At 45.5% G+C, this 26,571-nt stretch overlaps 1 protein-coding gene across 3 annotated transcripts in view; it reads left to right on the top strand.

Moving 5' to 3' along the window:
• Positions 1–26,571, top strand: part of ME3 (malic enzyme 3) — a 222,733-nt gene that overhangs the window by 177,534 nt on the left and 18,628 nt on the right. For all 3 annotated transcript variants that reach the window (XM_004090597.2, XM_030794682.1, XM_003254551.4), the window contains one exon: positions 21,214–21,323. In XM_004090597.2, coding sequence (XP_004090645.2) covers positions 21,214–21,323 — 110 coding nt within the window. The remainder of the gene's footprint in view (positions 1–21,213; positions 21,324–26,571) is intronic.

The raw sequence follows: 26,571 nt of genomic DNA on the forward strand, positions 1-26,571 counted from the left end.
TCCACTTTTCAGATATGTGACCTTGGGCAGGTTACTAAACTTTTCTGAGTCTCCTTATCTGGTTTCCTTATCTGGAGATAAGAAAACAGTTTTGTTGGTGTTGTGTTTTGTTTTTTAAGACGACAGCAAAATAATATAGTGGTTATATAAGGTGGAAATGATCCTGTCAAAAGACGAAATGAATGATGGACTGTAGGATGGGCGGAAAAAGTCCTTGAGTAAGCAAGCAGGAAAAAGGATCCAGTGCACACCTGAAGAGCTTAGTCTTGGAGCACAGAAAACCATCCACAGGGAAAAAGGGAAGGCAGAGTACTGGGCACTGATGGGGCAGGTGGGTAGATGTGGTGGTGGGAGTGAGGGGGAGTCCCATCTGCTTGAAGACAAGGACATCAGCATAGAGTGAGGATGGGGAGGTTTAAGGATAGAGGAAGTGGGACCTAGTTATCTAGGAGAGTGTGGGAGAATGTCCAGACTGGGAAGCTGGATCATGATCACCATGCAGCTCTCTGGGCCCCCTTGGGGTTACCGTTTATGAATTTAACTTAAGCTAGTTAACCTGTTTCTGTGCTTCCTCGAGCCAGGTTCAACTGTCTGGGTCCAAGGGCAGGAAGACGAAGAGAGCAGGGTGTAATCAGGGTTGGGGATTTTGCCAGGCAGGAGAAAACGGGAAAGAGCAAGGAGTTGAGAGTCTATTCAAGGGAATGGTTATAATTGTATCATGAGCTCTAGGCTGGGTAAAAGGGGAGAGAATGGGAGGACGTGGTAGAGGGGTGGGACAAGGGACAGTGAAAGGGTGATCAATGGATAGTAAGTCCTAGTGAGGTTTAGAAACTGTTGAGTTGGATAGTAGGTGGAATAAGCTGGAAAGAAAGGAGGTGGTGATCAGAAAGTTAGATGTTTGCAGCTAAGATTATGGAGGAAGGGCTGCTATTGGGATGTGGCCACTAAATAAAGCAAATTCAAGGGTCAGCTGCATTAATAGAAGCATAGCATCTAGGACAAGGGAGATGAATGTCACAATTCATTATCTCCATTTCAGAAATCCTGAATACCACATCCAGTGCTAGAGAAGCTACATTGAGGGTTAAAAATTACCTAAAGTGCCTTTGGAGCACAATAACCACGATAGTGAAGAGAACCAAAAGCTGAGCCTGGTAGAGAGAAGACTCAGAGACTGCTCTGTCTATATCAGGGACGTGCTAGTACCTCCAGATTCTAAAAGCTCTTCTTTCAGAAGAGAATTGGACTTGTTTGTATAGATCTACATGGAAAAGAACCAATTGGTGGAATGCTAAATGAAGCAGTTTTCAGCTCAGAATAATTCAGAGCTGTCTCACATTGCACTGGACTATCTGTAGGAATGAGTTCCCTGTCACAGAAAGAGATCAAGGATAGGTTGCATGGCTTATTTCTGGTGATATTATAGGAAGGAATTCAAGCATCAGATGTTCTTTAAGCTGCCTTCCCACCCCAGTATTCTATTCTAACCTCTTAAAAAAATCCTCTGTAGCCAACCAGATAGGTATTATTATTCCCATTTTATGCAAGAGAAAACTGAGACTCAGAGAGGCCAAGTTAGCTATCTCAGGTCACACAGTACATGTCAGGACTACAAGCTGAACCCAGGACCACTGACTCCAAGTACAGACTCTTTCTACAATGCTGTGTCACCTGTGGATGAAAAGAGAAGGGAATGAAATTGGCTTTGAAAGCCCACTGTTTGCTTCCTGTTTCCAGGGCTCACTGCTTATCTAATGAGTCAGTAATCATTCTGTGATTCCCCAAAGAAAAGTATTGCTATTCGTGTGAGAAGGTTAAATAAACTAGGATGTAAGAAGCTGTTCAAACTATCATCAAAATCAGTTCACAGTTTTACAGACATACACAGGCAGTCCAAGGGGGGGGATCCTTGGGGAGGAGCATGCGTCAGCCAACAGGAATGTGTCATTAAACAGAAAAGATGATGGATTGATGGTTAGTTGTTTTGACTTTCTAATAAGCTATAGCAGATGTTTCTGTAGATACTGCAGTTGGGGAATGAGCTGGTCTCCCCAAGCACTCTTGGGAATACAGTAGCTCCAAGACAGAATGCCCGGCCTGGGGGTGAGTCAGGAGTTCCAAAGTCAAACACAATATATTTTAAGAAAGAACCTTGGGAAATGTTGACTCCTACTTTCAACATCCTCGTCTCTGTCCAAACATCCTGCTAATAACCCCTACCCACTAATAGGGATGTATGTTAAGATTTTTTGGCCTGAAATAAACTTACTATGGCTCAGTTCCTGTCGTGGAGCTTGGCCACTGAGGAGAACCTGCCAGGACAGAAGGAATCTCCATTTAAGTCTGTGAACCACAGCAACAGACAGCTGGGAGTGTCCTTCTCAAAGCTGAGACAAAGACTGATGGCAAGGACTGATTGCCCCACTCTTCCTGCTCTTTCCCTGTCATGCAGTGGATGGGTGCATTGTACCCAAGCACCACCTCCTGCTGTCACGAGTTTTCCCTGACGGTTTCCATTCACGTTTTTCATTTCTGTTACTTACAGTAGCATGGAAGGGAATTGACTGTTTTCTGAGTTTGCACCTGGAGCCCTAGCTCTGTCTGATAATTGGCCTGGGCTGGACAGAAGCTTGATGTCAGCAGCAGCTTTGGCCTTTAGGCAGGCCAGGAAAGGAAACCACCCGCTTCTTCCCTAGTTCCCAAACCCTAAATACAGGGATTCTTAAGCTGCTTAGATGAGAGTGTTAAAGAAGGGAAATAATAAATAAACCTTTTTTAAAAGTCATCTACTTTTTAGCTCTAGGAAAAATTCTTTTGGTTTAGCCTCTCCATTTTTTTGTCTCTGTGCATTCATTCATTCATTCTCTCTCTCTCTTTCCCCTCACCATAATCACACACACACACACGTAATCCCTGAGACACACACCATATTGGAAGTCACAATTTCACTATTAGTGCTCTTTGTAGAAACTTCTAGTTTTCAGAGAAATTCAGACAGCCCTGGGCCTCTCTGATATCTGGAGCCAGTTACCACAGGCCCACTCCTTAATGTTACCTTCCACAATTGATGTGAGCCCCTGTCCTTCTGGAGCCAACCCCGCTTGCTCCAGCATTCATTCTCTGTGTCACTTCAACCTAAATGGGACTCCTCCCATTCCATCTCTCCTCTGCTACTCATCCCACTTGTTTCTAACCTTTACATTTGGAGGGCTACCCTAAAGGTTTCTGTTCAAATATATGTGCTGTCAAAATAACTAGATGTCTCTACTGTGCCCTGATCAGATTTACAGGGATCAAGGGAATTGCTACTTGCCAGGCATTTGTACAGAGCAGAGCACCAAAGTTAAAGCTAAAATCAAGGAGATAAGATTCCAAGACTGTTCACTTGCCTCTTGATCTGTGGTGTCAAGGAACACAGCTGTTTCTTTTGCTGTGTAAAAAACCATCCCAAATCTTAGTGGCTTAACATTTTATTTGCTCTTGATTCTTGGAAGCTGAACTGACTCAGCTGGAGTGGTTCTTCTCCTGGTCTTGCCAATGGTCACACATATGGCTGCTTTTAGCTGGCTAACTAGCTGGGAGCGGGCTCAGCTGGGACACTGGAAAGGTTGGGCTCCTCTGTCTTTCCATTGAGTCTTAGGGTCTCTCCTTCTTCACATGGCCTCTTCTCTTCACAGGATAGCTGAACTTTTTACATGATAGTCTAGGGCTCCTAAGAACACAAGAGTGGAAGCTGCCAGGCCTTCTTAAGGATGAGACCTGGAACTGGCACAGTCTAACTTCTCCCACATTATACTGGTTGAAGCAAATCACAGGTCCATACTAGATTCCAAGGGAGGAGGTTATACAAGGAAATAAATACTAGGAGGCAGGGTGCATTGGGGGCCACCAATGTCAGAGACTACCACACCCCATCTAGCCTAGGTGGGATGAGGAATGGGGCAGCCCTCACTATAGGAAGGCATGAGAAAACAACAACTCAGTTATGCAGATAAGCAGGGGAGTGGTATATAAAATCAATGAGCATGTCTACCTAGTACCTGCTGTACACCAGACACTGAGCCAGGCATAGTGAGCAATACGCAGAGAAATAAACAGTCCTCCTCTCAAAGAGCTACATAGTCAAAAACATTTCGTATGTATCTATTGAAGTTTAGATAACCTGAGACTCTACATTTTCTTAGCCTCTAAGTGTCTGTGTAAGTCTGGAGCTCAAGAAGAGTTCTGGGGCAGAAACATAAAGTTGGGAGTTGCCAACCCATAGATAGTATTAATATCAAGAGAATGATTGAGTTTGCCCAAAGAGAAGAGAAGAGAATATGACTCACCTTGGTTTTCTGAACTGTGTCCTATGGATAACTGCAAGTCAAAGTGCTCAACAAATTTTAGGACTAGACTAGGATATTGTTGGTAAGAATGGCAAGGAGGGTAAAAGTTTTCATTCCTTGTGCCAGCTCTGATTGCTTAGGACTCTGAACCTCTCTAAGTTCAACAGGGATGAGCATCATGGTTGATTAGTAATGTCTGCCCTGGGCAGGGAATAAGGGGTGGCAGCAGTGTGCTATCCTTTGCCCCCTTTGGAGCTGTGAGGAGCCTTGTGACCTAAGCATCTGTGACTCTGTGAGCACTCATGCCAGCTGATCCTGCAACTCCCACAACTAAATAGCAACTCCCAGGCTAAAGGAGCCTCTGGGTTATTTTTCTCCAGGTGTTCAGGATATTTCAAGAGCTAAAGTAGGCCTTTATTTTAGTCCACATGAAGCTGCAGCTGCTTCTTCTGAGTTACAAAAACATGCAGGAATATGCTCTCATGGGTACACTCCACCCCCACACCCACTCCCAATACACTCTGGAGCAAAGCAGTGGGTCTAATAAAAGTAGGCATGCTAATACTGACCTATGGTTCCTAAATCTGGCTTTGCTTCTGAGTCATCAAGGAAACTTGTCAAGAATACAGACTTCAGGCTCATATGCCACAGAAGGCCTGGGTTGAGACCTGGACATCCGTATTTTTGAAGCTGTCCTGATGATTCTGATAGCGCTGTGCAAAGACTGAAATTTGGAAACTCTTCGGCTGAGCACAGTGGCTCACACCTGTAATCTCAGCACTTTTGGAGGTCAAGGTGGGAGGATTATTTGAGGCCAGGAGTTCAAGACCAGCCCAGGCAACATAGTGACACCCCTGTCTCTCAAAAAAAAAAAAATCAGCTGGGTGTGGTGGCACTCGCTTTTATTGCCAGCTACTTGGAAAGCTGAAGCAAGAGGATCACTTAAGCCCAGGGATTCAAAGCTGCAGTGAGCTATGATGGTATCACTGCACTCCAGCCTAGGCAACAGAATGAGACCCTGTCTCTTAAAAGAAAAATAAAAAGAGAAACTAACGGACCACATCCCCAGAAGAGGCAACTTGTGCGGCCCCAGCTCCTCCCACTTTCAGAGTCAGACTGAAGCCCAAGGTGAGGGTGTAAGGACCAATACACGGAGACTTTCCACAGTTTTATCAGCAGGGACCTACATTAGGAAAGACCCAGTGTGTTCTCTGGGCTCACCCTGCCATGGAGGTCTACCTTGCAATACACGTACAGCTCTGGCAGCTTCCTTTTAGTCTGGAAACTTCCCAAGCAGAACTGTGCCCATTGTTTCTGCTGGAATCCGCTTTGACCTGAGGAACTTCAGGTGCTTTTATGCGGGGAATAATTGCATTTCTACATGTGGGGAAAGCACTCAAACATCTGGGTACCCCGGCCCCGAAGACATGTCATGGGCAAGAATCAGGCCTGCCTTTCCCCACAGGCAGGCACATGTTGGGCCTGATTCCCCACAAAGTGCCTTGACTTCATGACAGTGAAACTTCCTGCTTGGGAAGTTTCTGGACAGTGAGCTTGGAAGAGGGAGATGGCAAATTCATTAGTTAGGTAAAGACAGTGGTGACTGCCTTGTTTGGGAAATTTCTTCTAAAAGGCTTCCTGTGAAAGTACACAAAATCATATCACCTTCCCAAAAAATATGCCTATTTGGGAATTTGACTCTGCAAACTGGAAAGGGTATACTTATTCCATGAGGGAATACATTTTGTCAGCAAAGAGATAGAAACAGTAGGCACTGCAACCAGAACTCTGGGAAGTGAGCTTTATTTTCATAACTGAGATGAGAAAACTCATCATCGAAGCTTGAAGCAGCACTAACAAAGCATGTAGCTGATCACGCATTTCCAGTGCTTCTGAATAATGACTACATATCCAACATTCTACTAGGCACTGTAATGAGATTCAAAAGAAATAAAAGACATCAGCTAGGCCAGGCGCGGTGGCTCATGCCCACAATCCCAGCAATTTGGGAGGCCAAGGCAGGTGGATCACTTGAGGTCAGGAGTTCAAGACCAGGCTGGCCAACATGGCAAAACCCCATCTGTACCGAAAATACAAAAAAAAAATTAGCCAGGTATGGTGGCACACACTTGTAATCTCAGCTACTCAGGAGGCTGAGGCATGAGAATTGCTTGAATCCAGGAGGTGGCGGTTGCAGTGAGCCGAGATGGCACCACTGCACTCCAGCCTGGGCGACAGAGTGAGACTCCATCTCAAAAAAAAAAAAAGAAAAAAAAAAGACATCAGCTGTGTCCTCAACAACCTTACAGTCCTTCCAAGAAGACATTTTTGAATAGAAAATAATTAGGGAAGACTTAAGTACCCAACTATTTGGTGTTGACCCTTAGTTCAATGGAAATTCAGAGAAAGGGGCAATCAGGGATGACTGGGAAGAAATGGAAATTGTACAAATTTAGGACCGAATTCAAGTAAGCAGCAGGAGAAAAAATGATGTTCCATATAGAAGGTACATCATGAGAAAAGCAAGAACACAGGAAAAGCAATGAATATGCAGGGAAGGCAATGAGTATCTAGAAGAATGGCCCAACTAAAGATGAATGTTTAGTGATTTTAAATAAGGTTAAATAAGAATGGTGCTGGCTACATCTATTATTTAGGTTTCTCCAGAGTAACAGAACCAATAGGATATTAGGTATTTAGATGGATGAGAGCAGATTATGAGAATTGGCTAACATGATTATGGAGGTAAAGAAATCCCATGATATGGTGTCTGCAAGCTGGAGAACCAGGGAAGCTGGTGGCATAGCTCAGTATAAATCCAAAGTGGGGCCGTTGGTGCACATCCTGCAGTCAGAAGGCCAAAGAGCCTGGAGTTCTGATGCCCAAGGGCCAGAGAAGATGGGTGTTCCAAATTCAGAAGAGAGAACAAATTCACCCTTCCTCTGCCTTTTTGTTCTATCTGAGCCATCAACCAATTGGATGGTGCCTGCCCATATTGGGTGAGGGTGGATCTTCCTTATTCAATTCACTAATACAAATACCAGTCTCTTCCAGAAACATCCTCACAAACATACCCAGAAATAATGCTTTACCAGCTATCTGAGTATCCCCTAAACCAGCTAAGTTGACAACTAAAATTAACCATCACACTAACATAGGCCTTGAAATACAGGCAGAAGGTCATGATTATTAGAGTTCAAAAGTGGAAGGGGCTACAGTCATCTAATCCAGTGGTTTTTAAACCACGCTTCCCTGGGCCCCAGGACTCCAAAGAAGCATATCAGGAGTGCTAGAAATGAAATACTTTCCACCAACCATAAAAAATTTAAACCACTTGAGGAAACACTTTATTGTTTTTCACTGCCTTCTATATCTGGTTTCTGCTCAATGTTTTATTAAAGAATTATTCTGCTAAAAATGTTTGAAAATTACCAATCCACAAAATACCTTATTTGGGACTTGATGTAGTGAGCAATCGGGAGCCATGGTAGGTTCTTGAGCAACAAAAGTATTGTATTAAAATTGACAAGATGTGGGAAGAGATTAGAGGCAGAACCCATAACAATGCCCCAGTTCAAATTCTGCCTTCCCTAGGGAATCTACTCTGACCAGCCTGGCCTGTTACTCTTGCCCTGACTGTAATCTTACTGGCTGTAGAATTCATTTGCTAATTAATCATGCACTGCATTGTGACATCTCTTCTAAAATGGCCTATTGCTTTTCTTTAAACTTTTTTTTTCTTTTTTTTGGTCCTTAGGCTTTCATTGTCAGAGGAGAGATTGGGCAAAGATGAGTCTGGACTGTTGTAGAAGGGTTCAAGAACCGGCGTAGATGGCCTTTATAGATCATTCCTATCTCAGGTCCTATGACTCAGTAACATCTCTACCAATGGTAGTTCCTAGGAAGCGTGGCTTTACTCGTGCAGTAAATGGTGAGGGTGGGAGTTGGTTGATTGGTGGGTGGTCAAAAGTCCACACCAGGCTAGCTACCAATTAGAATAGACTGAAGGCTATGAATCTGACCACGTCGGAGGAAGCACAGAGGAAGGAAATATGGCATTCATTCTGGCTTGTCTTGACTCTGAAGGAGCAGAACAGTTTCCCAGTTTCAGCCTGATACGGCTCATTGTCGACAGTCCAGCTCCTCCATGTTCTCAGCAGAACAAGAGCCAGGTTTTGCATGGTGACAAACTCCTATGCATGCAAGGAATCTGTCCTGGGTCACAGGCTAGGAGACTGTATCAAAATGCATACTAGCACCCAACTCTCTAGGACCTTTTCACTTCCATCGCACCAAGCAGACTGCATAATTGAGTGAGTTTGCAGTTCGCTAGTTAAGGTCCAGCCTCAGGACTGAAGCCAAAATGTGCTGGAAGAAACTCACTGCCTGGGGATATGATTCAATGACACTAGCTGGCTATTTCCTTTTCATTTTCTCTTAGCAGCCTGATTTTATCGCTTGGTATCAAGAATAGGAACAAAATCATCCCCAGACCTGAAACTTTTAGTTTATGGCAGAAGAGATGAAGGAATATAAGGGTCTTATGGGTGGCGGGGAGCAGGGATCTGATTCCTCTCAATGAATAAGTACCAATAATAACAATAATAACTCTTATTTATTTAATTGCTTACCATAAGCAGACACTGACACAAGCACTTCACACAATATTAACTTGTCTAATTCTCACAACAACCATATGAGGTAGGTACTATTATTCACTTTATTTTAAGAGATGAAGGAACTGAAGTTTACCAAGTACAAGTACCTCATCTGAGAAAGGGGACCCTAATTAAGACCCTACCCACTAACTGCAATTGTTAAAAGCATGAATTCTAGACCTAGACTGCCTGAGTTCCAACCTCTTATTAACAAGCTACTTATTAACACTTATCGACAAGCGACTTAATTCATCTGTACCTCAGTTTACTCCTCTCTAAAATGCATTTTTAAGACTGGCAAAGTATTTATGATGGATAAATGAGGCCATCCATGTAAAATGTTTAACATACACCTCAGTGATAGTAAAAAAATCATGTTTGCTATTATTATTAATTTAGGCAGTTTCCAAAGCCGTTCTCCTTTAGGCAGTGTTTCAGTGTGCCCACATTCATGCATTCATGTTTGAGTTAATATATCCATTCACATGTCCACCACTGCTGTCTACAGTCCCTGACCCATCCCTCCCCTTCATTCCAATATTACTTTTCCTCTCTTCCCCAGTGCTAAAGCTAGGAAGGAAAAAACAAAAACAAAAATGAAACAGCCCTAGGTGTGATCCATTTCCATTTTAGATCCCTGGTATGTGCAATTAGTAAATGCTTGGTCTTCATCCCCACCACCAACACATACCTATTCAGTTTTGCTCTCCCTCCTCCAGGGGACAGTGTTGTGTAGATTCACGTGTACATAGAGGGGAGCAGTATGGTCTGGGTGTTCCTGAGGGTGAGGTGTTCTTATATTTTTTTGCAGCTGTTTGAAGCTGAGTGTTACGTGGGCCTTTCAAACTCACCACTCAGAGTGAGTCGCCCCCTCAAGTAACCAAACATCTTTTCATGAGACACATTTATCCGTATAGAAATGAGAAACAGAAGCTTGCCCAAGAGAAAGCTGCAAAATTGCTCTGAGATCACCCACTGATACTGACCTATTCAGAGGCTCCACAAATAGAAGCCTTGTACTTTGCCCTCAGAGCTGGAAGGATGCCTTTGATGGCTCCAACTCCCACCCCTCTTCCTGCTGCTCCTTAAATGTGTTGTCTTTGTTACAGCGGCAGTGCCTTCGTGCTTGCTATTTCCCCAGCTTTGAATGTCCTTTCATTTTCTGGGCTGTTTCCATCTCATCATTCAGGCCTGCAGATAGGTCCACAGCAGGCAAGGTCAAGTGTGGAGGTCTGTACAAGACAGGATGTTAGAACTGAGCGTCCTGCCAAAAGCTTAGCTGACGTTCTGTAGCTCCAAGCTTCTCCTGTTGGTTTTAATACAACGTACGCAAAGAAAAACCCCTAGGCATATAGCATCCAGACTACAAAGGAAGTTTGAGAATTTTATTTTAATTTTAAAAGATTGTGAAAAGCTGTTAGGTCTAAGCCCTGATTGCAATGTTTCACAGGGGTGTTCACATTCTGAGTCCCTCTCAGCATAGAGGGTCACTACTCAGCATATATATATATATATATATATATATATACTGAATATTAGGAATGCCTTCTATGGTTCAGTCTGTATCTTAGAATTCTCATTTTCCCACTGGGATCCAGCCTAGGACTTTAATCTTGCATTCTTGGAATATCTGAGCAAGAAACAACCCACTCATTTGATCCAATTTCCTCACTTTTTAGATGAGGAAACTGAGACCCAAAGAGAAAATTATTTCCCCAAGGCCAGATAATGAGAAAAGCTGTGGGAAATTAAGGAAAACTTATCCAATTATGTGCCCTCCTTCACGTAATTCATGAAATTTCCTCCAAATTTTCAGTCTGTATTTATCGTGTGCCTTCTCTGTACCCCACAATGTGGCCAATACAAATGTATTAGTTCCTTCTCACATTGTTATAAAGAAATACCTGAGACTGGGTAATTTACAAAGAAAAGAGGTGTAATTAGCTCATGGTTCTGCAGGCTTTACGGGAAGCATCTTGCCAACATCTGCTCAGCTTCTAGGGAGGCCTCAGGAAGCTTACAATCATGGCAGAAGGCAAAGCGGGAGAAGGTATATCACATGGTGAAAACAGGAACAGGAGAGCGAAAGGGGAGGTACTACGCGCTTTTAAACAACCAGACCTCATGTCAACTCACTACCATGAGGACAGTACCCAGAGGGATGGTGCTAAACCATTCATGAGAACTCCTCCCCCATGATCCGATCACTTCCCACCAGGCCCAACCTCCAACATTGGGAATTACATTTCAATATGAGATATGGCTGGCAACACAAATCCAAACTATATCAACAAAGACTTGTCCTGAAGAATTCAATTTTCCCTGTGATTATAACATGGACACATAAAGTCACCAGAAAAATAGTTTAAGACCACATTCAGTTATTTGTTTTCCTATTTATTCATGTATTCATCCATCCATTTATTAATTCATTTATTGAATATGGCAAGAAGTCAGAAATAGACTTTGCTGTCAAGGAATTTATAAACTACAAGGGAAATTCCCAAATAATTACTGCTGGGTTTGCATAGATTTAATGTGTACACAGCCAATGGCCTTGCCTGCAGTGTTATCAAGGTTGATAAAGGGCATAAGGTGGTCAAAAGATCTGGCACATTTACTTGGACTTTAAAAGTCATGACCTTATTCCCAGGAAAGCGCTAGCAACTGAAGAGAACACTCAGCACGGGCCTCATTAATCAAAGAACCTTCATGGAGGACACCTGTGGCCTCATGCCAACCTGATACGCACAATCTAAGGACAAATATGGGCTGACATAAATGCTGAAGCCCCCAAGTCAGCCAGTGGGGTTGGTGGCCAAGAAAAGTGCATGGGCTTTCTAAGCAGGAGGTTGAGGAGTGAGTTGCCATGCCCTAGAGAAAACCTCTGTGCTGCCACTGAACTTTGGGAGGTTGAGAGGCCAGCAGGTCAGCCACCATCCCCTCCCCAGCACTGAGATTTCTGGCGCCATTTGGTGTGCTTGCCCCGGAACTCAGACAAACAGGGAAAATCAGGAGGAAAGCCAAGCTGTTCCTGAGTGTTTTCTGTCTGGCCGGGACTTGCCGTCAGAGCTGTGACTGAGGAATGGCCACATTATCCTGGGACTTTTGCTTAGAAGTTACTGCTTCCTGTGACTATGTTGCGAGTCAATGGGAGTTTTCCCCCTTAGGCCAGAATCCCAGTCACAGGAGCCTGCCAGTCTGGCTGCCAGACCCCAGCACACCAGGGAATCTCCCAGTCTGGGAGCTGGGAAGGGAAGGGCCTCAGAGGTCCACCCTCACATCGTGGGCTGAAATCCCTTCCACGACTTCCTTGCCAAGTGGAGCTCCGGTGACCATGGACTCACCTCCAGTGACCAGCAGTCTCTTTCCAACCAGTGTTTGAAATCTCTGTCTTATATGGCACTGGAATCTGTGTCCTTCTGACTTCTACCCATTGGCTCTGCTTTTGCCTCAAAGCCATACAAAATCAATCTGCTTAAGTCCTTGTCCACAAACGGTCGTTCCTATGATTGAAGATAATCATTATGCCCAATTACACTTGCCCTTCTCAGGCTCCGTATTCCCTCTTTCTCCAATCCATGGTATCCAGTTTTGTCACCCATGGAATAGATTCCCTGTCATCCTTGTGAATCCCTCCCCAAACCATGACCCCCTCTTCTCATTCACACCCCCAGCAGAATAAGTCACTCCTCACGCAAGTCTGTGGCAGAGTTGTGCTGTGACGGCCTCTTATCTGTCCTATGACATCTGACTGTGTCTTCTTCCCATTCTAACTGTGCTCTAGCCCCCACCTCCTCCTAGCTCCTCAGGATCTCACCAGCCCTGTCATCTCTCATCTCCCCTCCATTCTGACTCCTATATCTCATATGTATACCTCCCATCCCCAAAACAAATTCACCCTTCAGTCCCACTTCCCCCAACAGCTGTCACCCTACCTACTTCACAGCCAAGCTTCTTGAAATTTGCGATGACCGACATTTCCTCCCCCTCCATTTTCACTTTAACCCCATGCCAGATGGTTCCCTCCCTTCCACTCCACCAAAAGTGGTCTGCAAAGGTCACCAGTGATCCTCTAAACAACGACTCCAATGTACACTTTGTGGTCCCTGTTTCACTTGACATGTTGGCAGTATTTGATGCTCCTGACCACGGCCCATTGCGTGGCTCTGGTAGCAGCTGCTGTGTGGGCCCAACCTGCTCACTATCCTTGGCTGGACTTTATTCTACTGCCTCTCTCTGCTCCGTGGATGCAGGGTGTCCTGGGGTTGTGTCCTTGCCCTGCTCCCTGCTCTGTGCACAGGCGCTGCCTGAGAACCCTCATCCAATCCCACGGCTTCAACTGCTCACAGTGCCCTGAGCTGCCTGTTCTCCTCCCCTGACCTGCCTGTTCTCCTCCCCTGACCTTATGTATAGCCCAGTGCTTCATGAACACATTCATTAGAACATTCCACAGAACCTGGCACTCCTCATGTGGCAACCCCGCCTTATCGAGTAAGTTTGCCTTTCTTTCCCCATCCCCAACCTTGATGAGTAAAGGACTCCACCCTCCATCCTCAGCCCTTCCTGGGCTCCTCCTTCTCATTCATCTCCACATCTGGTCTATTATTAAATCCTGTCCTTAATAATCATTGCCTCCGTGGACTCAGTGCCTATAGTGCGCTGGAATTTTATATATATTATCTCATTTAATTTGCACAACAGGACTGCAAGAGAGGTATTATTAGCCCACTATTATCAGTGAAGACTGAAATTTGTATCAAGTACCTTTCCTGAGGTCATGCATTTAGTAAGTGATGGAGCCACACCTGCTCGATCTCAAAGCTGTCTATACTCTACCACACTTTGTCTTTCCTCCAGGCTACTCTTTTCACTTCCTTAACATATTTTACCCAGCTTCTTCTCTGCCTACATGTCTGCACTGCCTTATATTAATACCAGGACTTCACAATCTCTCACTGCAGTTCCATGCCTCCTTTTCTCCAGTCTGTCCTCCCAGCTGTCCATCCCATCATCCATTTCTGCCAGAATGAACTTGCTAAAACACCCGCCACCTTCCTGCCTAAAGCCCTCAGTGGATCCCCCTTGCCCTCCAGATTGCTTAGGCTCTTTTCATGGGCATGGAAAGGGGTGGCTCCTGCATTCCACCAAGGCTCATTTCTCCCCATGTCCTCCCCATCTTCAGCCTCCTCTGGCAAGATCCGACTCTGTGTATTTTCCTGCAGCTCCAGGAAGGCACCATACTCACTCAGTCCTCATGCATATGCTGTTCCCTTTCCTTGAGATGCCCTCCTCCCTCCTTCCATCCCCACCAATCCACAGTCTGTCTGGGAACCCCTGCTCTTCCTTCAAGCCCCACCTCCTAATCTTCTGCCCTGTGAAGCCCTCATTTCCTCTCCCCCCTGCAGAGCTGCCTGCCCTCTTTGAGGCTTCCCATGTACCTGGCACATATCTTTATTATTACCGATGCCACAGAGTATTGCAACTGTTTTTTTATTTTCCTGTGTCCCCATTCAACTGTGAAATCTGTGAGGTTTTAGCGAGTAGTACAGTCCCTTGTTCATAGTGGACACTTTGAAATGTTTGTTTTGTTTTGCTTTGTTCTTCTAAGATATGGGCCTCACTATGTTACCCAGGCTGGCCTTGAACTTCTGGGCTCAAATGGTCTTCCAACCTTAGCCTCTTGAGTAGCTGGGATGACTGGCATGTGCCACCGTATCAAGCATAAAATGTTTGTTGAATTGAATTTTTATTACATCATACTTAGTATAGTTTCTGGCACAAAGAAGATAACTTGCCCAATACATTTCTTTAATTGAAACAGAAATGTCAATAAGTAATTGCAATACAATGTGACATATATTGTTACAGATATGTCCAGAATATCATGGGAGCCCAGAGAAGACAAGAATTAGCACTATTTTAAGGGCAGGGAAAGAGAAGTGTCAAAGAAGGCTTCTTAAAAGAGGTTACAGTTTAAGATCTGGGCCTACGTCTGTAATCCCCGCACTTTGGGAGGCCAAGGTGGGTGGATCATGAGGTCAAGAAATCAAGACCATCCTGGCCAACATGGTGAAATCCCATCTCTAGTAAAAATACAAAAATTAGCTGGGCTTGGTGGTGCACGCCTGTAGTTCCAGCTACTCGGGAGACTGAGGCAGGAGAATTGCTTGAACCCGGGAGGTGGAGATTGCCACTGCACTCCAGCCTGGTGACAGAGCAAGACTCTGTCTCAAAAAAAAAAAAAAAAAAAAAAAGCTCTGGGCCTTACAGTTGAAGTAGGGGTTGGCCTGGATAAAAAGAGGCCTTCTAGACAGAGAGAACCAGCAGCTTGAGCAAAGACAGGGGACCGTGCAAGGGCCCACAGTGGTTAGGAAGCAGCAAAATGTGCCTAGAGTGTCAGAAGACCTGAGTAGGTGTTCAGCAATAGAGCTGGGGCCAAAGTGAACACTACCTAAGGAATTTGGATATAACCCCACAGGCAGTGGAAGCCCTCTTAGGATTTACAGAAAATAAGTAGCCGACATAAACTTGTGTTTAGAAATATGTGGAAGATGGATTGGGAGAGGGGAAAGAAACTTGAAGGAGGTGAGATCAGTCACTGTAGGGTCCTGGACAGAAGCAGCAATGGCAGTAATTCTGGGGAGAGATGGCCTTGCCCTGAATCCACCCAGTACCCCCTGCACAAAGTTCTTCCTGCAGAGCCATGTCTCCCAAAGTGTGTTCCACCATAGGTGGTAAGGGTGAGATGCAACAGGGTAAGGTCTCTGGTCAAATAAGTATTGAACATGCTGGGTTAAACACGTTTCTTATTGCAAGATTTTTCAGAGCTTTCAATACACATTGTATACGCTATGTGTAACACACCGAGTTTTCCAAATATACTTAACCACAGAACCTCTCTCTGAGACCATCTCAAGGGACTAGAGTTTAATGGAATATGTAAAATAGAAAAAAAAGACCACGAGTTTTTATGATTCTGTCAGATCTAGTTCCTGGAAAGAAATAAAAAAAGAAATAGCTTTCCATTGGGTGACAACTGATAATCTCACTGAACGCTCTGCTGTGGAAGTCTTGCATGTGGGTTTTTTCCTGAGGGGAGGGGAACAGCGTGGACTCCCATGGAAACACCAGAGGTAGCTTTTAGTCATTCTATTTAGAGGCAGGTTGAACAAGTTCACCTGCTCTTCCCAGTCCCTCAAGTTTGTTCAGGCCTGAAAGAGGTCAGACCCAGGTGTTTGAAAAAATGGCAGGTCCTGACCTATGGAAAAGAGAAACTAGGTCTGCAGCCCCTGGAATGTTCTGCACCACCAACATCCCTCACTCTGCATTTGGTTCACACGCTGGGGAAAAGGGCAGAACAGCCACCTCAGACCCTCCTACCCATGGGAGGATGAATCCCAGGTGGCAGGTGCTAGCACTGTTGGTCGTGGCCTGGGTATCATCACACTGTCACACACAGCTCACCAGAACTCCCAGGCACAGGTCACTGTTTGCTGGCTTCCCTTTGCCTGAGTACTGGAGGGAAAAAAAAATCAAACATCCACTCATTAGCCTTGTGTCTCGAAGTGAGTCCTGGCTTTGGAATGCCTTCCCTGGCCACTCCAAGGCCATTTCCCAGCTGAGTCCCCAGGGTTGGGAAGTCTGGGAAGCTATCTGTGTGGCTTGGGAAGGTGCCTCTTTCTCCATTGCAGGAATTCTCCACTGGAGAAGCATCAGATGTTCCTCAGCCCCTGCCAGGGCTGCAGGGTGAAGAGTTCAAAATTGCAAAAGGGGACAGATAAGCAGGAGCCTCCTCCGTAAGGGTGAGCTTCTCGCAGGACAGAAGGACAGACAGCAGGCTGCTGCCAGCACTAGAATCGGGAAGCTGCCCAGAGCCCTGAGTAGGGAGCTGAGAGCACGGCTTCTTGGGAGGGGTCCCGCCTCTGTTCCACAGTATGACCTGGAGGGTGCCTGCCTCGCTCTGCTCACTCAGCTGGTCCGGTTTGCGTAAGCACAAAGGGCTCTAAGACACTGACCCCCCATATTTTCCTCACATGTTGCTCTCACAGAGAATGTCTAACCTCCCTGCTCTGGACTTGAAGAAATATCTGAGTGAAGCTTCTAGTATTCAATTCCAGCCCCAAATATTCAGTAGGTTGTGCTACTCCTCCAATGCTCTCAGACCAGGAAACTGAGACCCAGACAGAGAGAGGGGACTCAGCCAAGACTCCTGCATTTTTTCTGTCTCCCTGGTCAATGTTTTCTTCACCATACCTACGATCTTTCCCAATGGAGAAAGCAATCCAGCTTTATTACCTATTTAGCTTTTTTTTTTTTAAGAACCTGTAAGGCTATCAAAATTAAACTGAGGCTGGTTCTTGAGTCAGATAGAACCAGATTTAAATTCCAGCTCCACCACTTACCAAGTGCAATAGAGTAAATAGCCTGTGGGCAAATAACTTGCAATCTGTAGCTCCAGATTCCTTCTCTGGAAACAGCACCTACATCATAAGGTGATGTGAAGATTAATTAAGATAATGTATGTAAAGATCTCAGCGTGGTGCCCAGCAGGTAATAAACACTAGATAAAAGCTAGCTATTTTTTTTTACCATTGTTGTTAGTATTTTAATGAATATGTAAGGCAACTGATAATTAACATTTAAATTAGTGTTATGGTGAAAGCTCATTACCTGTATTTGGATGTACAGGGATGAATTGAGAAAAGTTTTTTTATCCACTAAGCCATTTAAATTTCTACTTTGAAATTTTCTCTTCTTAATTGGTTTTTAATTAGTTTAAAGAGTTGGCAGGCAAACTCCAGACATTAAGTTTCCACCAACTCCTTCATGGATCCACCCCTTCCTAAAACATTAAACTACAGTATCAGATCATCATAGGTGCTCAATGAAGGTGTTTGGATGGATGAATTTATGGATGGGTGAATGGATGGATGGATAAATGAATGATGGATGGATGGATGATGGATGGATGGATGGATGGATGGATAAATGAAGGATGGATGGATGATGGATGGATGGATGATGGATGGATGGATGGATGGATGGATAAATGAATGATGGATGGATGGATAATGGATGGATGGATGGATGGTTGGATGATGATAGATGAATAGGTGGATGGTGGTTGAATGGATGGTGCTAAGATAGTAGCACCATGAAGTAACCACCTTTGGTTCAGACTGGATAGTGGTCTGGTTTCATGAAAAGCCATAATGGAGAGTCTGAGGGACTGGGATAACATGGTGAAGGGCTCAGAGGTCTTGGTGCAGACAAACAGCAGGTGCAGTGGAAGTGAAGAGACATAGAAGGAAAGGCTGTGGTCACAGACTGAGATGGGACAGTGTGAAATCCTAGAGTAGGAGTAGTTCCTGGCGATAAAAGGTCCAGGAAGCAGCCAGGGGATGGTTACCCAAGGTGGAGAGGAGTTCTGGGGTTCCTTAAATCCAGTGAGTTCTAGGAACTATGAGTCCAGATTATTGGATGAGTGATTCACATGGCCTCTTATGCAATTCCAAGCTAGGATTAAAGTGATCTCAATTAATGAGGTTTTATTCTATATTCCATCAAATTGCTCCATGGGAGGGAGGGGGGTTTCTTATATAAAATTGAATTAAATATAAATAATAATCATGCACTGAACAAAGGTATTTATTTATAATTCTTGCCTTATTTTTACTTCAGTGAATGAATGGTGGTGTTGCTTAAAGGAGTGTGTGTGTGTGTGTGTGTGTGTGTGTGTGTGTGAGAGAGAGAGAGAGAAAACAAAGAGACAGACACACACACACAGAGACAGAGAGAAAGAGAGACAGAAAACGTTCATCACATTGTTTCGTTGTCTGAACTTTTCAGCATTTTAGCTCCAGGCCAGTTGTGGGGCAACACTGGGAATCTTGTGGAAATTATATATAGCAAAATGTCACCAGCAACCAAAGACATTCTGTTCCTCCCCACCCAATCCAAATACTTGAAATTCACAATAAATTTTGGCTTGGTGAGCATGGCATTATATTTGTGCATGGGAGGTTTTATTTATGATTTCTATTCACAGTACAAGGAAAAGAGGGCTGGATGGTGGGCCCCCCACCAAACCTCCATCAGCATTTGTTCTATGACTAGGAAGAAGAATTGTGGCCAGAATGGCATTTGTGTTTAGCATTTTATGGTCTAAAAATTACCCGCAGGCTTCAGTTAGTAATACTGTATTGTATACTTGAAATTTGCTAAGAAAGTAGATCTTGAGTTTTCTTACCACACACACAAAATAGTAACTATGTGAGGTGATGGATATGGTAATTAGCATGGTTGTGGTTATCATTTCACACTGTACACATATATCAAATCATCACATTGTATACCTTCAATATATGCAATTTGTATTTGTCAATTATGCCTCAGTAAAGCTGGGGGAAAAACCTCACCCTCAGCTTTTAACCCTCACAATAGTTCACATATGTTGGCCAGGCAGATATTATTGTGCCCAGTGATGGATGGGAAACTGAGGTAGAATAGAGAGGTGAAGTGACATGTGCAGGTAACTCAGTTGAATGTGGAGAGCCAGGTCTGGCCTATGGCCTTCTAACCCACGCCCAGCACTCTAAGCACTGGACTGTGGCAAGTCACTGTCCCTGTGTTTCTGCCCCTGTAATGTGAATCCATCTCCCAGTCCTTCTACCAATAGCCTTGACTAGCTAAGGTTCTGGAAGGACCATGGCAGGAACAAATATTTGCCCGCCCACTGGTATTTGTGCTGGACAGCGTAAGCCATGCACAAAATTATAAGGTTGGAAAAAATGTTTTGTGGGCCATTTCAGTGCTCCTCACTCCCTCGTCGCCACCAGCCTCATCAGAAAGATGCCCCGAGAGCACAGGAAGCCCCCCAAGTGTGTGTCCCACCCACCTTCTCTAACAAGGTAATAAATCTTTCCACGGCTGGTCCCAAGCTGGTCCCAAGCCTGTAGGTCACACCAGGTTGGAAGGGCAGGCCACTTCTATCTGTTACATGCCCTGACACCTCTTATGGATCAATCAGGACATTTTTTCTCAATGACATGACCTCAGATGCTGTTACTCAGCCACAAATTGACCCATGAGGTGAAACCTATTTTTATCCATGTATTAAGTAGTTTTTAATAATCCATACTACACTTGCTTCCAGAAAGGCTAAGAGACACAAACAAAACTATCAAACCAGGATCAAAGAGCAAGAATGCAGTAAAGGGGAAATCTGTGTGCAGAAGCCCACAGAAGCTGAGGGGGCCTGTTACACATGAGCGAAAACTTCACTCTCAGCTTCTTTACAGGCAATGTTAAAAGGAATAATAGGTTACAAAACTCTAACAAACTCAGTCATTTTTAAGAGAAGGCCATGAAATCTAGGAGGCAATGCTAGCATGGATTTTAAATAAGGCATATCAAGCATCTTAATGGCCATTGTCTTCACCCACAAGGCATTGTTTCTCAGGGTTCTCTGGGCTGTCAGAATCAGAACCATCTGGGGTGCTTGTTCAAAATGCGGGTTCCTGACCCCATCCCACACTCACCGAGTGAGATTCTGTGAGATGGGCCTGGTGACCTGCTTTTTAAACAAGGTCAGTCATTGATTCTTCTATACCCACAAGTTGGAGAACAACTTCACCAAGATGTTAGTAGATAACAGTGTCTTAATGTAGTGGCCTTTCCTAACCATCCTTTCATCTTACCAGAGAACAATGCCTGGTGCCAGAGGAGTCTCTAGTGGAGGAACTCCAGGCCTCAGGGTCCAGCAAGAGAGATATTTGGAGGATGCAGGGGCTCCCCACCTACTTGTGGTGGGGAAGCTGGGCTGTCTGCATGCTCTTGGATATGGAGTGAGCTTTCTTCTGGGATCTCAGGTGGCCACAGGCTACAAAGAGGGCAGGCCCCTCCTTGGCCCTCTTGTCACTCCCAGGGCTGGCCATGGCAGCCATGGGAGCCATCAGCGCATCTTAGCTACAGTGATGCTGGCTTGGCTGACCACCAAACCCAGGGTCCTACTCTCTCCCTTCCCCATCCTCATCCATGATAGGGCAGGCAGAGCTCCAAGCCCAGGAGTCCAGGAGCCAGCCAGTGGCAAAAACACAGACGAAGGAGCCATGCCACCTGCCACCCCCTGGCCTGCACCTCCCCACCCCACTGTGCAAGCTGGGATCTGCCAGGGATCTGCCTCAGGGAGGCAATCATGGGTTTCTTCCTCTCCCTCCACACAGGTTTGGAATAAATTGCCTCATCCAATTTGAAGACTTTGCCAATGCCAATGCCTTCCGCCTGCTCAACAAATACCGTAACAAGTACTGCATGTTCAATGATGACATCCAAGGTAGGTTTCCACCCCACCTGATGAAGCCACGGGGGACTAACTTATATTCTCAAACCTCACTGGGATGCCAAAGGAGTGAGGAAGGGCTGTCACCTCATAGCTGGTTTGCTGCCAGCAGCTGTTGAAAAAAGAATATTAAACTTAGATTCAACTCCTACTTGGCTAATTCTTAATTCTCTGAATTCAGTTTCCTTTTCTACAAAATGAAGATCATTACTACTTCAGAGGTAGGTAAGAATACATGATTTAATGTATGTAAGAAATTCTAAACAATGCTGTAATTTACTAGCAAGTTAAACGTGAATCAGTCACTTCTCTGACCACAGTTTCATCATCTAGTCAATAGAGAGGATAACAACTGCCTTGAAAGAGCATGGTGAAAATTTACAAAGCTAACGCTATAGAAAGTACTAACTCATAAAACTCATCAGACCAAAGCACCAATCACCATAAAAATGGCCTTCCCCAGCCATAATAACTTGCTTTTAGACTTTCCAAATACAAGGGGTGTCTCTGTTGGGAGGTCAGGACAATTCCTTCTCTGGTTTTGACTGAAGTGTTTTTGCTCATAATGACCCTGAGAGAGACACTGACACCAGGAACCCAGAGCCTTCCAAAGCCAACATGAAGCAGCTTCTAGTTCAGGTTCCCTTTGATCATATATTCTGTGACCCAGAAATATATGAAGGTACTTGCTTCTTACTGTGGAGTTACCAGTGTCCAAAGCTGGGGTGGAAAGGGATTCATCTCACTTGATCTAGGAGTGCACAGGAAGGAGCACTGTGAGCTGTTCCTAGCATTTTGTAAAGTCCGAGAGAAACCCTGATGATGTTTTAACAAATGAAGTTTGCCAAGCAATCTTTTAAAAATCAAAGATCCATGTCAGGTGGAAAGAATAAGTTGGCAAGAGACAGGTGTTGGCCCTGGATTGTTAAAGGTTGGCCAACTTCTCATTTTGCAGAGGACTTCTCCAGAGGCCCAAAGAGGTCACAAGTTTTCTTCAAGTGAGTCAGGGATAGATCTAAGAGAACTCAAACTCAGGTAATAATAGCTAAGGTTAATCACTGAATGCTCATTGTATATCGGGCACTGTTCTAAGCATGCTACAGTTTTAAACTGATGAGACATTAGCATCTGTCTTATGAATGAAAACACTGAGACAGAAAAAGAGTAAGTAACCTTTATAGCCATTAAGCATAGAGTTGAGATTTGAGCCCAGGCATTCAGACTCTAAATTGCAGTCTATAAGCATTCACCATGCCATTCCCAGGTCTTATATTACAAACCAAGTTGCCTTTTTTTCCCCATTATCGTCCATATTACAAGGTATAAGAAATGTGATAGACTATTTTTTGTATTTGTCATAAATTTCCAAGAGGCAAGATAGCACAGTTAGAACACACTATTAGAAAATTTAGTTTAAAATATACGATTTCAGTGCCTGAAGAGTGGGTATCCAGAGGGAGGGGAGACCCAAAAGAGAAAGCTGGGACATGGTGCCCCCTGCCAGCCTGTCTCCATTCTGTCTCCCCCTTACCCTGTTGCATAGACCTGGGACAAGCATTAGCTGGGCTAGGCCAGCCTCACCCACACAAGCCAGGACACTGCGCAGACACGGCTGTGCAGTCCAGGAAGATGCGCTGGTGGAGGGAAGCATTCTCTCACTGCCCTCACTCAGCTCAGCAGGTGGGAGTGTGCCTTGGCCCTGAGGAAGCACCTGCCTGCTAGACCCTGACCGGCTCCCCAGCGTGAATTCACCCATGAATCAGCAGCAGGACAGCCAGTCCCCTGAGCCCACTGGGCTGCCAAGGCCAGAGGGTGGAAGTGGAAAACAAGTCCATGCAGGCGGCACACGTGGTGCACAGCCTCCAGCTGTACAGACACACAGACAGCCACATGTGTATACATCCTCCTAAACACAGGCACAGGAACACAGCCAGGCCCTGCAGCCCCCCAGCCCCCATCCACCCCCAAACTGCTGCCAGAATGTGCCTCTGAGATGAAAGTATCACTCACTATGCCGCCCTCTTTCTTCATGAGAAAGTTCGCACTCCTTCAATGAAAATATAAGACTTCGGGATCTCGCTTCTGCTCTCTGACCTTCCCTTTATTTTACTCCTCTGACCTCCTTACCTGCCATTTCTTTCTGTGTTTGAAAGCCCTGCTCACCCTTTCCCATCATCTTTACCTGAGTAACTCCTACTCACCCTTAAAGACTCAGCTCCAGGGTCTCCTGCCCAGGGAAGGCCCACCAGCCCCTGTTCCCTCAGTCTGATTTGGGTGCCCCTCAGGTGTTCCCCTTTGTCAGTTCTCTTACTTCATTGTACCCCAAAAGCCTGTATTGCATTGTCTGCCTTCCCTGAAGATAATAAGCTTCTGGAGGCAGGAACTATGCCTTATCCATTCTTGTTCCCCAGCTCCCAGCACCGCACCTGCTACATGATAGATGCCTAATAAATGTTTAAGAATATATGAATGATGTCTACACACACAAACTGACATCCTTATAAGCACACCCACCTGTTCATGTGGGTATGTCTACACTGGACACCTGCCCCTGCAGCCTGTTATCCGGGTCATCATTCATGTACAGCTGACCCTTGAACAAGGTGGTGGTTACAGGTGCCAACGCCCCACACAGTCAAAAATCTGCATAACTTTTGCCTCTCCAGAAACATAGCTACTAATAGCCTACTGTTGACCAGAAGCCTTACTAATAACATCAGTAGTGGATTAACACATAAATACACTAGTATCTACCCCTATTTTATGTGTGCATGACATACCTAACTTCTTAAATTTTTTGATATTTCTAGGCTACACAGTTCATCTGTGAGTTTTTTCAAATTGTTACAAACCTCCAAAATTTTTAAAAACTATGTATTGAAAAAATCTGCGTATAAGTGGACTCACGCAGCTCAACCTCATGTTGTTCAAGGATTGACTGTGCTCACATATAAAAGCACCTCTACATGTGCTCATACATATTCACATGTGTACCCCACATGCAGACACATGGAGCTGTTTGTTTTTAATTAAATCAATCCATTTGTTTACATTCATTGGTTTTTGTGTCTTGCCTCTATAGCCAATTTTGCTCCCAGGCAAAACCAAGTGGGATAGTTTTCTGGGTCCCCCAGCAAAGAGAAGAGGGATTTCCCATTCTTTTCTCAGAAATTCAAGACTAAAGCCATCAATCTAGAACTCATGAGGACAGCTGGCAAATAGTGCTGGAATGGCAGGAGCCCTGTAAGAACCAGCCTTTGATCAGCTCAGCCTGATGTTTAGGTGTGACCGTATCATTAACAACCATAAAGAGGTGGGCATGAGCATGCGCCACCCAGATCCTCCTTCAAGGAAAGATTTGTTGCCCAGCTGACAGCATCATGCAGAGCCTCAGAGAAAGAGAGCCACCTCACCATCCCACCAGGGGCCGGCCTCACCCAGTGATGAGGGAATATGAAGGCTTAACTATTTTAGCTCAGTGCAGGACAACTCAAGCTCCCCATGGAGTTGGCTGAGGCTTTGGGGCCTGCATCACAGCTCAACTTCCCCCTCAACTCATTCTGCTTCCCTCTCTTCCTTCCCACAAGGGCACTTCCTAAAAACATCCTGAACACTCCAGTATAACTCAGAATCTGCTTCCAGGGGACCCAAACTGTACCAAATAACATTTTGCATGCACACAGAACTTTAGGTTGAAAGTGCTTTTCATCCTCACTATCTTACAAGTGCCTGGCAACATCCCCTCCCCCCCGCCAACTGGGGGACACACACAGCTGTCCAATGTCACTAATGAGGAAACTGAAGCCCAGGGGGTTAAAGCTTGCTCACGGCCACACAGCCAGACAGACACAAAGCTGGAACTGGAACCCCCTTATGTCTGACTTGGAATTCTCCACTCTCTCCATGGCATCAGGCTGCCTGTTGCTCCTTCATGTGTGAGGTGGTGGAGGGTGTCTTCTCGTTAAGGATGAAATTCCAGACCCTGCTGAAACAGTGTGGGTGTCGCTGCTCCCTGGCATCCTGCTGCTCTCATCCTGTCCTCCCCATCATTCCCATTCCTTCCTCTAACTCCTACAGAATGCAGACCTGAAGATGAGGCCCTCGGTCACGAGCTGGTTAGGGATGGGTCCAGGCCAGAAGCCTGTGATGTGTGTTCTCATTGTTAAGTGGACAATGAGAAGACTGGTAAGGAATTCCAGGACTAATGAGCTAACATGGCAGATACAGCCCATGCTGGAATGGTCCCCCTTTATCTCCAAATACAAAGTAAGGAGCAATGCCACTTAAGACTACAAGCCATGCTCATAATGGGAGAGGAGCACCTCCATGCACAGAACCACAGAGGGTTGGGAGTGAAGGGGTGAGAGGGAGTGTGGGAGGGAGGAGGAAGCAATGCAGAATCATAGTCATAAACAGAAACCACATCACACCACACGTGGGAGCTGGAGACAGATTCTCAGAATCTTCTTGGGAACCACACATGGAGGGGGCTGGAACCGAGCAACCCACATGAAAATGAGACTAGGGTCATGCTACCTACTCTGAACACCAGCCTAGCCTCACATCCTCAGTGGATAGATAGAATTAAATCCTCGGGAGCTCCACTCTACTGATCTCCCAGAGGGCAGGGCCATGCCTGGTGTACAGCAGGAGCCCAGGGCACATTATTTGACTGTTTCCCAACCAGTCCCACTGTACCATGTGCTCAGAATCACTGACCCCACGGGGCTGGGGCTCTGGAGCCCCAGCACTTAAAGGGAAGAGAGCTCCCCAGGGCTTCTGATCATCTCTGCCTCCCACCCCAGCTCAGACCCACATAAAGCCTCGGCCCAGGCCCAGGCTGGTCCTTGGTGATCAGAGCCGCCAATGCACTGACTCATCGCTGGCAGCCTCTCAGGAATTTTGGAAAAGGCAGAGGCTCAGGTGACTTTTGTTGTTTCAGCTGGGACCAGAGAAGCATCTCTGTTCTTAGGGAGGAAAGAAAGGCCTAAAAGGGGAAATGCAGTGGGAATGGTCACGCTGGGGACAGGGGAAGGAAGGAGAGCCACACAAGGGGCCAGGTCCAGGGTGCTGCCGGCCCAGTTTCTGTGGGTCTCTGTCCTCCACGTGCAAGCTGACCACACAGCACGGCTGGAGCCAGGAAAGCCCCACTGGCTCATCAGCTCTGCAGCATCCTTCACCTGGCCAGCCTTCCCTGGACTGGCATTGCCTAGCAATCCTGCTAAATCTCCAGGCCAGACAG

This window comes from Nomascus leucogenys, chromosome 15, assembly GCF_006542625.1.
Source record: "Nomascus leucogenys isolate Asia chromosome 15, Asia_NLE_v1, whole genome shotgun sequence".
Taxonomy (NCBI): Eukaryota; Metazoa; Chordata; class Mammalia; order Primates; family Hylobatidae; genus Nomascus; species Nomascus leucogenys.